This window comes from Rissa tridactyla, chromosome 6 (genome assembly GCF_028500815.1).
Source record: "Rissa tridactyla isolate bRisTri1 chromosome 6, bRisTri1.patW.cur.20221130, whole genome shotgun sequence".
NCBI lineage: Eukaryota > Metazoa > Chordata > Aves > Charadriiformes > Laridae > Rissa > Rissa tridactyla.
Window position 1 is genome coordinate 43223736 of NC_071471.1, and position 14526 is coordinate 43238261.

The 14526-nt window shown below is 41.7% G+C and overlaps 1 protein-coding gene across 2 annotated transcripts in view; it reads left to right on the forward strand.

Moving 5' to 3' along the window:
• Positions 1–1424: 1424 nt before the first annotated feature.
• OGDHL (oxoglutarate dehydrogenase L) overlaps positions 1425–14526 on the forward strand; it is a 58724-nt gene continuing 45622 nt past the window's right edge. For both annotated transcript variants that reach the window (XR_008467186.1, XM_054207295.1), the window contains exons 1-3: positions 1425–1536; positions 6227–6461; positions 13140–13319. Coding sequence is in view for 1 of the 2 variants with exons in the window: in XM_054207295.1 (XP_054063270.1) it covers positions 6255–6461; positions 13140–13319 (387 nt within the window). In the remaining variant the exon portion in view is untranslated. The remainder of the gene's footprint in view (positions 1537–6226; positions 6462–13139; positions 13320–14526) is intronic.

Consider the following 14526-nt stretch of genomic DNA (forward strand, 5'->3'; position numbering starts at 1 on the left):
TAAAGTTTAATGCTGTCCTCTGCCATTAATGTCAAGTGCAATTAGTTTTTTGCACTGGTATCTTTACAGGCCTGAAGATGGACGTGAGGAAGGTGTAGCACACTGTCTTCAAGGCCAGGATAATCTTTTATGTCCCCACCATACCTCACACTGTGCAGCTGCAAAGGTGTCCACTTCTATCACCAGTTTTCTTGACAATCACCCAGAAATCTTGCAGATGGATTTTCATTTTATCCTGTTTTCCTTCCTGCCAGGTAGATCTCCTGTTGTAGACACCCCATGGTGGGTGGCCCTACCAGAGGGTCACACACCCCGGCTGGGTGGTGTCCGGCACAGCAATGCTTTCACTGTGTATCGGGAGAGGCGACTGGAGCAACCACGGGGCTTCCAGGAATCATAGAATAGTCTGGGTTGGAAGGGACCTTCAAAGGTCATCTAGTCCAACCTTCCCTGCAATGAGCAGGGACATCTTCAACTAGATCAGGTTGCTCAGAGCCCTATCCAACCCCACCTTGAATGTTTCCAGGGATGGGGCACCAACCACCTCTCTGGGCAACATGTTCCTGTGTTTTGCTACCCTCAGTGTAAAAAATTCCTTCCCAATATCTAATGTAAATCTAGTCTTCTTCCAGTCTAAAGCCATCAGCCTTTGTCCTATTCCTACGCTCCCTGATAGAGAGTCCCTCCTCATCTTTCCTATTGGCCTCCTTCAAGCACTGGAAGGACACTATAAGGTCTCTCCGGAGCCTTCTCTTCTCCAGGCTGAACAACCTTAACTCTCTCAGCATGTCTTCATAGGAGAGGTGCTCCAGCCCTCTGATTGTTTCTGTGGCCTCCTCTGGACCCATTCCAACAGGTCCATGTCTTTCCTGTGCTGAGGGCCCCAGAGCTGGACGCAGTGCTCCAGGTGGGGTCTCCCCAGAGCGGAGCAGAGGGGCAGAATCTCCTCCCTCGCCCTGCCGGCCACGCTGCTTTTGATACAGCCCAGGATACTGTTGGCTTTCTGGGGCTGTGAGCACACACTGCTGGCTCATGTCCAGCTTCTCACCCACCAGTTCTCCCAACCCCTTCACCCCCAGCCTGTACTGATACCAGGGGGTTGCCCTGGACCAGGTTCAGGACCCTGCCCTTGGCCTTGTTCAACCTCATGAGGCCCACACGGCCCCGCTCCTCGGGCAATGCTGGCGCACAGCAACGCCCACCCACCCCAGGCCGGGCCGAGCGCCAACACCAAAATGGCGCCGCGGGCGACCCTGGCTGAGGGGCCGGGGGGGCGTGGCCCACGGGAGAGGGCGTGGCCTCGGGCGCGGGCGCGGCGGCCGCGCCTGCCACCAGCGTTGCTGCGGACACCGCCCCGCCCCGCCCCGCCGTGACCTCAGCGCGCGCACCGGGCGCACGCCGTGCGGCCCCTCACGTGACGCAGGTGACGGTCCCCCGCCCCGCCGCTCCCTCGGCGCGGCCCGTGTCCCGGGCGGAGCTCGCGGCCGTGACGGTGCCGCGGCCCACGGAGGGGCCGGAGCCTCCCCGCCCCCGCAGGTCTGTCAGCGCCGGCGAGGGGCGGAGGGCGGCGGGCCGGGCGGATGGGCGCAGCCCGGCTCGGAGGGCTGTGGGAGGCGTGGCGGGGCCAGGTCCGGCCCGGCCCGTGTGAGCTTACCTGGGGGCCGGGGTGACCGTCCCCCCGCGCAGGCCCCCGGGGCGGCGGAGGCCGCTTTGCCGTGCGGTTGTGAGGGGACGCGCCGCAGGGCCGCGCCGGGCCCTGGAGCGCGGCCTGGCGGCGGGGAGCCGCCGCCCGGGGTGAGGGGGAACGGCGGGGCCCTCCCGGGCCGGGTTCTGGCAGCACCGTTGTGGCTGCGACCGCCTTGGCATCCTCGCCTGCTTGGGCCTGTGGTCGCAGCCAAGGTTACCAGGACACCGGCGTGGCACGGTGTTGTCGGGTGGCCGTGGGAGGACCCGTCCTTGCATTACGGGTAGGGGCAGGAGAGTAAAACCGACCTCTTCCAGATACATCCCTCCTGCTCTTCTGTAACGCTTTGGTAGCTGAGAGTCTGTGATGATGTCCCTTGGTACCCACTGAATACGGTTTTCTTGAGGGGAGAGTCCTATATTGTGTACTTTTATTGCATGGAGATGCCACCATTGCCCAAGACTTACAGTGTGTGGCATGTGGGGAATGCATGGCTTGTAAGCTTCCTCCAGGTCAACTGTTTGGATGGGGAATTATGCTGCTTTATTCAGTATGGCACATCTGTGCTGGAAGGAAAAGAAACATTTAGTATGCGGAGGTATATATTCTTGACGTAGCCATATTTGATAAGGATATTCCATGCCTCTCCACTCATGACAGGCTTTTGGAGATACTTTATTTAATTTTCAGCCTTTTTTTTCACTGTCAGCCTTGTTTTATTGGAATTATTCAATCTTAAGAAGAGCTTTAGCAGTGACTTGTATGGGGAATATAGGAGAAAATGACGATGATAGTGGATGAAGGAGTGTTTTTGTGAAATATGGGCCAGATGTATTGTTGACTACTTCTGCAGAGCGTAAAGACCATTTGTTAGCATTGGTAACAAGACTTCATATGTGTGTTAAGAAGCTCAGTAAGGGTACCAGCAATATCAGGAGAATATTGGATGGTATAGGATGCACAGGATGCTAGCCTGTGCAATGTATTTATGTTTAAAGTGATCTTGAAAATTCTAGATAAACACTTCACTCTCAGAAATGTCTTGCTGTCTCTTTTTGATATGCTTCTATACACAGGCTCTAGAAGCCTCTGTAGAATAATTCAGAAGACTGTCCATGACATTAGGTCACTTCTAGAGTTGAAAGTGCTGAGGTGAAAGCTAGCTCCTAGCTTGAGACACATGTGCCATACTGCAGAACAGCTGCAGAAATTTTCAGCTGCTTAGGGGCTTTCATTTACTCTCACCATTTTAAGGGTGCTTTGGTGCATTAAATATCAGGTTGTTCTTTTGGTTCACTGCTTCTTTCTTATTTTTGACCTCCGGTAGAGATTTAATTAATATCTTCCTTTAGGTTGCTCTTAACTCAGCTTGATTCCTTGCCAGTCACTCTTTTGATTTCAGGGTTGATTTAGGAAACATAGTGAAGTGGAGCAATCCTAACTATTTCTGACTTCTGCCTGCTGTCCTGTGTGCTGATTTTTGACTGACAGTCTCAAGGCTGAGTGGGCTGGAATGGTCTATGATCATGCTGGTGGTCACCAATTCGTTTAGCTGCTGACAGCTGACATCTGTGCTGAAGAGCGGTGTATGTGTGTGTGAAAGAAAGAACTAGGAAGAAGTCAGTTTCGTTGAGTGAAATTAATCTGTAGTTGAAATCTGACTGGAATTACAAGATTGGTGGCTTTGTCCATTTTTAGTTCACACCCGCAATAAAAATGAAGGCATTGCTTTTTCATGAGGTGGGAATAATGTCTGTGATAAGTTTTCTTCACCTGTGATCTTTATATCTTCACAGGAGTGACATAGCCCATATCCGCTTCTATAGATTGCGTATTCAGTAGTTACAACTTGAAGTATGGCTCTGACCCCATTTTGAAATTTAAATGGAACTGGAGGGAAGTGGCTGGTACCACTTATAAGTTCCTTGTTTCTCTTACATGTTATGTCATTTGCATCCATTTTCAAATTTTCCTGACAAATTCTTTTTACGTTGCTATGCGTTCTTTGCTAACTGCTAGAAGAAAGATCTACACATTCTCCAGGCAGACATAGGAGGAAGAATGAATGTAAAATTACCTGTACTTAAGAAGCTTGCCACTGTAGCATGATAAACTGAGAAAAACGTTCCACTCGTTCCTTTCTCTTCCAGCTCTTTGTTAAGCACTTTAAATGAGGGTAGGTAACCCTTTAGGAATGTGTTTCCACCCCTCAGGTGTATGTGCAGAAGTTTTGTAGTAGAGGGTGGGATTTGCAGGGAATAAGATAGGTGGAATAATCATTTCTGTCAGAACGGGCACAGACAAAGTCCTAGGTGTCATGGTGACCTCTCAGTTCTTACTGTTACAATGGGTTGAAATCTTACTAAGTTTTGCAGAATAATGTGATGCATACTGTTTTTAGTGCCATAGCATCTTAAAGAGAATTATTTATGTAGACAATATATTAAATCTGTAAGTGTTGTGCCAGTTGTTCTGAGCTTATGCAGGACTTAACCTGCATTCAAAATAGTGCTGATAGTATTTATGTTCCTACAGTTGCCTAGGAGCACTAATCATAGGTAGGGTGTTGACACTAGAGGAAATCAGTGTTGTAAGCTTTGAATCTATGAAATGCGAAATGACAAGTGAATATAGGTAGATACGAAATAATGTTAATGTATAGGTGATTCAGTGTACTAGTAGCCTAACCATTGCCAATTTCCTGAAAATGCCAAGTGAGGATAGAATAGTACGTGGTTTTGAGGTTTTGGGGTTTTGGTAGGTTTAAAAGAGTATACTAGGTATACTAGTTTTGGTGATCCTGCCTTGGGAGAATGCTTTTCCTGTATCTAAGCACCGTGGAGAATGTGAGCAAGTGCTTGTTTGGAAAATTCAGTAAGTGGATGATGGCAGCTGGTGTTATGAGCTAGGCATCAGATCTGCAAGTGGATGAGAGCGTAAAGGCTGTAGAAGTCTTGAAAGAGGAGACAAGGGAATTTGGTGTGAAAAAGGAGGAGAGTTCACTGCTGGGATGATACGGTTAAAGTCAGCGACTAGGAAAGGGATCCAGTCAGCAGTTTTCAAAATAGATGTTGGGTTAAAAATGTGATGCCAGAGAAAAGCATGCAGTAATACTGTTTTATTTAGTAGGAGCCTCTTTTTTTTTTTTTCTTTCTTCTTCTTCCTTTTTATTTTTTAAGGCCAATGTTAATTTTTAAATTGGTTGATAAAAAATATGGCTCTTCCTGTCCCTTACAAACTTAGGAATTTTATGACTGTGTATTTCGTTTTTTTGGAGGGAGAGGAGGAAGAGGAAAAACAGTGAGAAAATAATTTAATGGGATTTATATACAGAAAACATTTGTACAGAATTTTTAAGGTATCTATTATTTCTTGAAGTAGAGATAAAATCTTTAAGTATAATAGGTAACAAAATTTGATCTATGACTCAAAATGACAGTGTTGTTTTTAAAACACTTTAAAGTTCATTTGGCAGCTCAGTACTTTTGTTTGATTTTAGCAGTTGTTCAACTAGTCACACTAAACAACAAAAAACTTGGATTTTACCCTCTGACCGAATAAATTATTTCTCTAGTTGTACAATAAACCAAATGAGAGACACCTCAGAGTTAAATCTGAATTTGTCTTCCTCTTAATTAGTATGCTACCCTTTATGTTCTTGTACCTTTCCAAATATTTCTTTTCATATTATTGCTATTCCTTTGCAATTTTAGCGACTTCAGCATTAAGATTGTACTATTTTTGTTCTAATTGTTAGCTACATTTGTTCTTTTTGTTCTGAAGGTGAGCTGTGATTCCCTTTGCTGGCACTGGAGCTGATGGTGTTCAGCATTCCCAAGATTCAACCCTTACTGTTTTTCTCACTGTGTTCAAAATTACAGAGAATCTGCTGTCCTTGTTAAAAAAACTCAAGAGGTTTTTGGAAGGACGAGGTAAACGTTGCTAGTTAGGAAAGCAAATTAAACTGAGCCTTTTCTTAGTGTAGCACTGTTTGATTTGAGGCTAATGTCAATATGAACACTGAGCTAACACTTTTAATTATTTGTCAGCTCCATTATCCATGGCATACATTTGAGGAAGCAGGCTTTTTTCATCCGCTGCATTTGCTGTTGACACGGTTCATTGAATGTACCCCGGTTTGACTTGGTAAAAGGCCGCAGCTTTCTATGAGACACAGCAGTTAACGGTTGTCAAGAGCTCCAGAGAAGTCAATGATTAGCAGACTCATTTGTTCCCAGGGAACCAAGGCTCAGGGGGCATGTGTTACAAGTGGTATCGTGATTGCTTCAGGAACCAGGATGATGTTATCAGTTACAGAAGCTGTGGGGTGGGCATGGTCATCAGTGACACTTCCACTGCTCTAAGAGTAGCTCTACCATCAGTCATGGAGTGGCCTCTCTCCTGAAAAGAACTTCATGCCTAGGCCTGAGCTTCATTGAAGAGCGCTTTAGCCATAAACCTCAGTTTTCAGTGTGAGGCTGAAATACGTCTGCAATTCATTTGCTCTTTTTCTGATTAGGTTTGTTTTGTCTTTATTAATAGACTTGAACCTTCTGTCTAATAAACAAACATGAGTCATCTGAAGTTGTTTGCGGCTATGCTGAAGTGGCATGGCATTAAACTTCTGGAAAAGCAAGATATAGCCAGAAGGGTACTTTTACATGGCCAACGGTATGCTTCATCAGGAACCTCAGAACCATTCCTGAGTGGAAGTAATTCAAATTATGTGGAGGAAATGTATTATGCATGGCTTGAAAACCCTAAAAGCGTACATAAGGTAAGTCTAAAACTTGACTGTGTACGATAATATTAGGTTAAGAGTGGAATCGATTTTTTTGTTTGTTTTTTGACTTGTTTTATAAAAAGTCCAGAAAAAGGTCTTGTATGAAATAAAAAATGTGAAACTAATTTCCCACATATTGATTGTTGTAAGATGTGATATTGCAGCAGGAAAAAGTACGGAGGAGCAACAGGCATGGTGAGCTGAGCAGAAAGAATGAGAAGTCCAGACCAGAAATAGTAAGCTGCTCAGAAACTTCCAGTATTCCTCCATGGAAATGCTGTTCTAGCAGTTTAAGTAATTAGTTGCATCTGGAAGAAGACCCAAGAAATAAAATACTTTTAATTTTTTGTTTATCGTAATAAGGTTATATCAGAGCATATGTTATATTTAAATGGTATATGTTGGTCATGGTTTGGGCTGGGCTGGCCACTAAAATGAATGACGGATGCTCTCTTTAACCTCTCTCCCGTTCAGAGAAGGGAAAGCATCTCCCTTCACAGGAGATGAGAGAAAATGAGAGACACAGACACTTATGAGTTGAAATGAAACTAAACTACTTTAATGAAATATTAATAATAAAATAATAAAAAGAAAAGATAATAAGAAAATAATGAAATACGTATACAATATATAGAAAACCAGTTTGGAGCTCCCAGGATGACGATCACATCATCGGCAGGCACTGAGAAAGTCCCAGACTGGACTCAGCAACGGACGGGAGCTGAACTCAGGAACTGGATTCAAGTTCAGGATCAAAGGCAGATGAAGGGACAGAGTCCTCCTCGGACACTGGCCGTTGAAGAAAGAAAGAGGACTGACCCCTTTGGTCCCTCAGATTTTATACTGAGCATGATGCAGATGGGATGAAATACCTTGTTGGTCAGTTTTGGGTCACCTGTCCTGTCCATTCTTCCCCGCAGGTGTGACCCCTCTATGCTTTTCCACTTCCGACCCTCAACTTGGTGCATAACAAAGTTAGCTCACCTTGGTTGTTATAGCAGTAAGTATAAGCAGGAGCCTCTCCGCATACCGTTCCTTGGTATTAACTATAAACATCAGACCTTATCTGCTAGAAGCCAATGCTGTCTAAAAAATATGCTGTTAATTTCAGAGAGGTAGTTAGTTAGAAGATGCTTAGCTGATAAGTAAAACTACTGAAAAGAAAATTAGTTCTGTTTTACCTCAAACCAGGACAGTGTTGATGTTGGTACTTCTAAACTTTATGAAGAAGATGAATGTTCAGTTCCTTTTAGGTAGCTGTGGAAATTGTAACCTTTAAACTGAATGTAAAACTGTCAGAAAAGCCTTCTTAAGTGTCTTGAAATGTATTTTGTTCTGTCTCTCTCCCTCTCTCTCCAGGCGACATACATTTGTTTGCTTTTTTTTAACTTTAAATCTATTGCCCAAATCCTTTCTTGTGGGGAAAAATACATAGACTTAAACTTTTCTGCTGACAAGGAAGTCTCTCTTATGGTGATACATGTGTAGTAACTTGAGAAGCTGATGAGAAGTCTGATAAATTCTAAGACAGACAAGTCATTTTCTAGCGAAGTAATGTGAATTGTGCTCAAAATGTTTACCAGATTATTTGTGTATTCCCTTATTCGTGGGGCACGTATATAAAAATGTCACTTAGACTATCAGACTTAGAGCAACAACTTCTATCTAGAGTGTGAGGAAGTGACGCATGTTGAGGAAAAGAAAAAGGGGACCAAAAAAAGCAGTTTTGTAGCTGTTTTTTTGTGGATGTTGCATATGAATTTAGCCATGTTGGAAGGTGATATATGCAGTGACAACTGTGAAGACTGAATGTCGTTCACATAGCAGATAGATCCTAGGCCTTTTGTGTAACGCTTGAACTGAAGAGCCCATCTCCAGGGGTGGCTCCTCTCCTCTCGTCTCTCTTTGAGCCTGCCGGCCGGAGCTGGCCAGGGTGCTGAACGACCGGGAGCTGGCCAGGGTGCTGAACAGCCGGGTCGATTTCCCCAGTCAGGCGCCGCCTAAAGGCCACCCTCGTCTCCTGCGGGGGCGGGAAACCTTCCCGGCGCAACGCCCTAGCAAAGAGCAAAGGCTTCTGATAAATTTAGACCTGCTTGTTATTTTGCTGATACTTGAGAGTAGACGGAAATGCTAAAAATCCTGCTGAAAGACTATCCAATTCGTCTGACTGTTCAGGCACAGTTGGGCAAAGGATCCTGATGAGGTGATGCAGTTTGTAGGTTTAACAGCGACCAATAAATTAACATAAGTGAACTGACAGAGGAATAGAAATGTACTGGTGGAGTAGGGTTTGGCCTAGGGAGTGTATCCCAGGTAATTCAAGATGCATTTTAAAAATGTGTGAATTCTTTTCCAGGTTAACTATATGTAATATACTTACAACAGTAATGAACTGAAGTAAATTCACTGTGTGCCTGGTTTATGAGGCTTAAAAGAGTATGATTGATGGACATCAAGGATTACTTTACAGCTATTCTTGCCTAAATAATTAGATTTTTCACAGCCTAGAAAAAAGAGGGGGAGGAGAATGATGCCAATTACTTTTACTTTGTTTTATCAACAAAATTAATTTTTGTTTTCTTGAAAACCCTCTCATTTCATCACCTGAAAGCTTTAGATACCTACCCAATATTTTTGCTGACAGAATTTATTCAATTTGGGCTTTAATAAAAAACACGTTAAAAATATTGAGAATTGACCTCAGCCTGTTTTATTAAAAATACAGAAAAACTCATGTCATATGACTATAAGCAAATTGTGAATTTGTCATTCTGCAACAGACAGTGATGGAAGTGTTGGAAAAGTAACGTCAAGAGACACCAATGGCTTATGTGGTGTTGGTTATAGTATTGCTAATCATTTGACTCTCTCTGCAGGCCACTCATATTTCATTGTATTCATACAGCATGGTTTAGAGAGCCAATTTGTGCTAAAAGTTTAGACGCTACATTCTCTCTCCTCTTTTTTCCTGTTTTTCCTCAAGTTTCTTCTTCTTGGACATCTCCCCCTTATCAGAGGGGATGTGCTTCTTCTAGTTGATGAGGTGAAAGAGCTATATTTTTGCTGGGCTTTAAAAATCATACTCTGTTCACTTTTACCTACAAACACCAATTAATCAAGGCTCCTCCAATTATTTCTGTCTCTCAAGACTTGACTGGACGTGTCTTCTGATGTATGCTTATTTAAAACTGTTTGAAATATGGCTCTCACATTCCAATCAGCGTATTCAGTGTTGCTAGCAGTTTTTGTAAGAATTGCTCCTTTCTATATATACCATGGTTATATATCAAGGAATATGCATTTATATCCATGGGAGCTTTCGTTCTTTGTGTAAATCCTTTCCTGATGACTTCCCACTTTTCCTTGTCTTTTGAATTTCCTATCCTTAAAGTAGCCAAAACAACAATCAGAATAAAATGACGTGGGCTCTGAAAAAGGCGTCATTATTTCTCCTTGAAGCATGGTGTCAGGGCCATAGATCATAAGGGAGAAGCTTGACAAGGCTCAGTTATTACTATCACAAGATTAATTACAAAACTGCATGGTTGGATATTGAGTACATAATGCCTACCATGTTATCCTGTATGCAGCTGCTCTGCCATGCTTGTGTAATCACTTCCTTGGTTTATGTACTTGGAAAAAGTGTGGGGTTTTTGTTTTGTTTTGACTTCCTCTTTTTCTTTCTTTTCTTTAAATGATGTAGTGATGCTCAGTGTGCGTCTTCTAAGGCTTTAGTCTCCTCACTGCTGTTGATAAATATTGTAACATCACTAGAAAAAAACCAAACCATCAAGATAACTAATATGTTACTTGTTATTCTAAGTGCAACACTGTTTATTATATGAGAGTAGGATGTTGTCACTAAGTCACTTGAATTGTATTATATTACTTGAGAAAATAATGGTTAACTACAATATAGATTTGCTTGTGGGGAAAAAAAAAAGAATGTATTATGTATCACTATAGTAATTTATTTTTTACAGATGTATTTTTCTATTATAACTCTCCTCTACCATTTTCTTAAAGAACTTCACTAGTTTAGTTGAGAACCTGCAGGTTTGCTGTGAGACCAAGCTGGTCTTCTGTCTGTTCAGTCACATGGCAAATGCTGTTGCCAAAGACTGACATTGATACACAGGATTTGAAGACTATAATCTGGTATCAATCTTGAAAGACACTGTAGAAATTTGTAAAGGCTTTGATGGATGTGTATCTAGAAAAAACTAATTTTCTGTAGCCAAATGATGTATTTTTCCTCCCCTCTGATTAAATGTCAAGCCTGCCCAACAAATCAATAAGTTCAGAAATGCGATAGGAAAAAATAGTGTGGGTTCCTTCTGTCCCAGCTGGCTGCATCTTCAAATGTAAACGTTTTGAAGCTATTTCTTCTTATTTGTGAGTTTGAATGAAGAAAGGGTCCTATGGTTATTCTCCTTAAACAGGTAGCTTGTTGGGCAAGTCTATTTGGATTTTTTTAGCAACTGTCTCAGCAGAGCACTTGTCTAAAAACATATTCAGTTGTTTGTGGGACTGTGCTGTGATAACTTTTGCATCTAGATAAAAAGCTTTTGACTCAACAAAGGAATAGTTGTATTATTATCCTCATTGTATGTGTATCATGGTGTTGGAAAAAGTGAGGAAGAAACCTTAACATAAGCAAAACATATTCTTTATTAAAACTCTGAATGAATACCAAATGTCAGATTCGTCATGGATCCAAATGTGTTTGGAATTTCCTAATTTAATGAAAGTTAATAACTGTGTGTTGCCAGAATAATTCCTCTAGTCAAGCAGCCTTAGTTGTAACATGAAGGGATTGTATCTATTTTTCACTGTATGTGATGTGCAAACTGTCAGACTGGGTGCTGTATAGGGGTGGAATAATAATACTGCTCTTAATGCAGAGTAAGAAGGTGTATAGAGGGAATACCAGAGGAGATGCAGTTACACTAATAGACTCTTATAGACCATTTATAGGATATTGTGTAAATTCAGACTTCTAATCTCAGTGCCTCTAGCAAGGTGTCACAGTAAGAAGAATACAGGAAATAGGCATAAATGAGGAAAGGGAGGAGGAATGAAGTCTTCGTCAGCGTGTCTGGAACTGACCAACAAACGTGATCTGTCTGTCTTAATTTGTAATGGCACATAAAAGTTAGGCTATGTTTAAAGAAGTCTGTGTTAGAGCAGGGAGCTAAGTTAAGTAAGTTTATTGTATTTGTATCAAAGCAGCTTTGTATTAATAAAGAAGCAGGAGAGATACACTAAAGCAGTGTTTCTTGGGCAGAGGCTTCATGTTAATGATGAGGTTTCTGTCCACAGGTTCAATGAGTCCCTCTACTTATATAACTTGAACTCGGAAGGCTGGGTAGTGTCTAGCTCTTGTATGCTGCCCCTCTCAGTGTTTCTGAACACCTTAAAGCTTGTAGAAATTTCAACATGAAGACTTTTTGTTAATGAAACCAGAATTTTATAAATATTTTTCTGTCATGCAGTGTTGGTATTACATTATTTTACTACTTTTGTGTATTCTGTAATGAATATATTAAGTAATATTCTTTTAAAAAATCAAATATTTGGGCTATGTTTTGTCTCTCCTGGCACTGGTTCCTTAAAACGTGTTAGTTCCAAGCTCACAGCCAGGGTAAATAACGTGCACTGTACAAAATGAAATTTAGCTTTTACAGTTCTTCTATTCCAGTCACAAAGATTTTTAAAGTTTTGAAATAACTTCCTTTCTTTCCTAAGTTAGCCAAACTGAGGAAAGTATTTTATGACCTTTCGTTACCTTTTGTGGAAACTGTAAGCTAAGCACAAGTATTGATTAGTCCCCTGCTAGTGCAAGCTTTCCTGTTCTGCTCCTGTCTGTTGGCATCTAATACCATTCTAACCTGTGACAGCGACACCTCATCAGAATGGAAACAGTTTAGGAAAACCAGATTTGGGCGTATGTGGAGGAAGTGGGTCGTGTAAAAGGGGAGATGGCAATAAATGGATCTTTCGTTTGTTGTGATTCAGTTTCTGAAATGTGTATTCTTCTAAAGTTATGACTTGCACCTGAAACTGGGTCCATAGTTTCTTTCATAGTAAGGTAACCTAAGCTAGTGAGGAAAGGACCTTCGATCAACAGTCTCACTCAGAAAAGCCGTAATTGCTTTTAAACAGATTCTTCAAGAAAGGCCCTTAAGGACTGATTCTGATTTGGCATATTCAGTGAGTGTCTTGAAGTATCATAAATTCTTTAAGTATCGTTAAAGGAATGGATTAATTTAATTTATTAAGGTTTTCAGATTTATAGGCTTGATACCTCTTTACCAGCAGCATAATGTCATACCCATTACTGGTTGCCTGAATAAACATCACAGTTAAAAAGAGCTGTGTGAATGAATAATGTATGAAGATGCTTTGCACTCATACGTGCTGGAGAGTTTTCCACTGAACAAGCTCAGGGTAAGAAATGAGGTGAAAAGGGCTCTGTGTAAATGAAACACAGAGTTGCTGCTACCAAAATGAAGACATATCAGTGCTCTTCTTTTGGTGGGTATTAGTGGTACTTAGTACTGTAAAGTAGCGAGGTGCCATTTGCAGCTTGAAGGAGCTGCTTTTGGTTGAGACTTCTGTTTGAGGTAATCAGTTTTCCTTCTTTTTTTCCTTCTCTGTACACATGTTCAGTCCTGGGATTTGTTTTTCCGAAACGCTAACGCTGGCCAAGCATATGACCCCCATCTACCAGATCAGTCGGAAAGAAAGGCATCGTTTCTTCAGAGCCATGGCCTGGCCCAGACACCGGGTAAAGCTGAAAAGCTTGTTGAAGATCACCTTGCTGTGCAGTCTTTGATAAGAGCGTACCAAGTAAGTGTACTTTGGGGTAGCTGTGGGAGGGCCTCTCCTTTGCAAACAACCTTTTTCTTCCTTTTTATGTTCTTGCTTGTCTTCTGGTCTTAACTCTTACCTATTGTCTTGCTTCTGATCCAAAATGTCTTGAACTAGACAGTCTTTTCTTCCCTGCACATAGCCTCAACACTGAGGTCCTGGATTCAGACTGGGATGCAACTCTGGCTTAGCAAACTCAGGATTCAGGTTCCCCACAACCCTGATGCTGGTCCTCTGACTTATCCTGGAAGCTCTTTATGGAGATAATAATTTGTGAAAGGGAACACGAATCTATTGGTTTTTACCCATTTACCAGGAACAGGAGCCAAACATGTCAAAGCTTAGGTTTTACTATTCTTTTGGCTCACTTGCCTGTATTAAGATTTCTGTGTGTGTGTGTCTGATTCAATAAGTTACTTGACCAAATTGGAAAACTAAGTTATCTGAAATAGTTTTGCTTCATGTGAAGGGGGTTTTCCTGGATGTACTGGTACTAATGAATCTCCTGATCACTTCTCTGTGATCCAGGTCTGTCTTCGCCTCTGGGAAAATTTGTATTACAGTTCTAAATGTTACTACCTTTATCATAGAAAGGAGGAAGTGTACTTGCGTTCTTGTACATCTAGTGTGAATTTTGAGATTATTCATTTTAACAGGATTATAGGTAAAAAGAGAGAGGAGAAATAATGAATTAACCAGAAGTTTAATTCTGGGAGGCTGACAGTACTGAGTTTGGGTCAGCTTTGATGAATTTCTTTTGGAGAGCTGTTACCAAAGTTGACTTAATTTCAGATTTTTTTTAAGCCTTTTATTAAATTAAGAAATTAGGTCTAACTTCCTTTTTTCGTCTAAAAGAAGGAGGATTTTGGAAATAGCACAGTGGTTTTGGTTAGATGTTTTCTAAGTGTAAAACAGGTCTAAACATTTTTATTTAGGCTTGTGTTTAATGTCTTAATTTCAATAAGAGGCTTAAAGACAGTGTGAAACAACAACAAAAACCACCAACTGCTAAACACGTAGATCTGTAATGAGCAAAATATTCAATTTTTTTTGAAGTATGTAACCCCCAAGGAATTTGTTACAATTTGACTTGAGCAGATCCGTCCTACCCTGCACTAAGAATTTTAACTCCCGCTTGCTATCATCAGAAGAATAGAAGAGGAATTTTTTCAAAAAACTTTTTTTT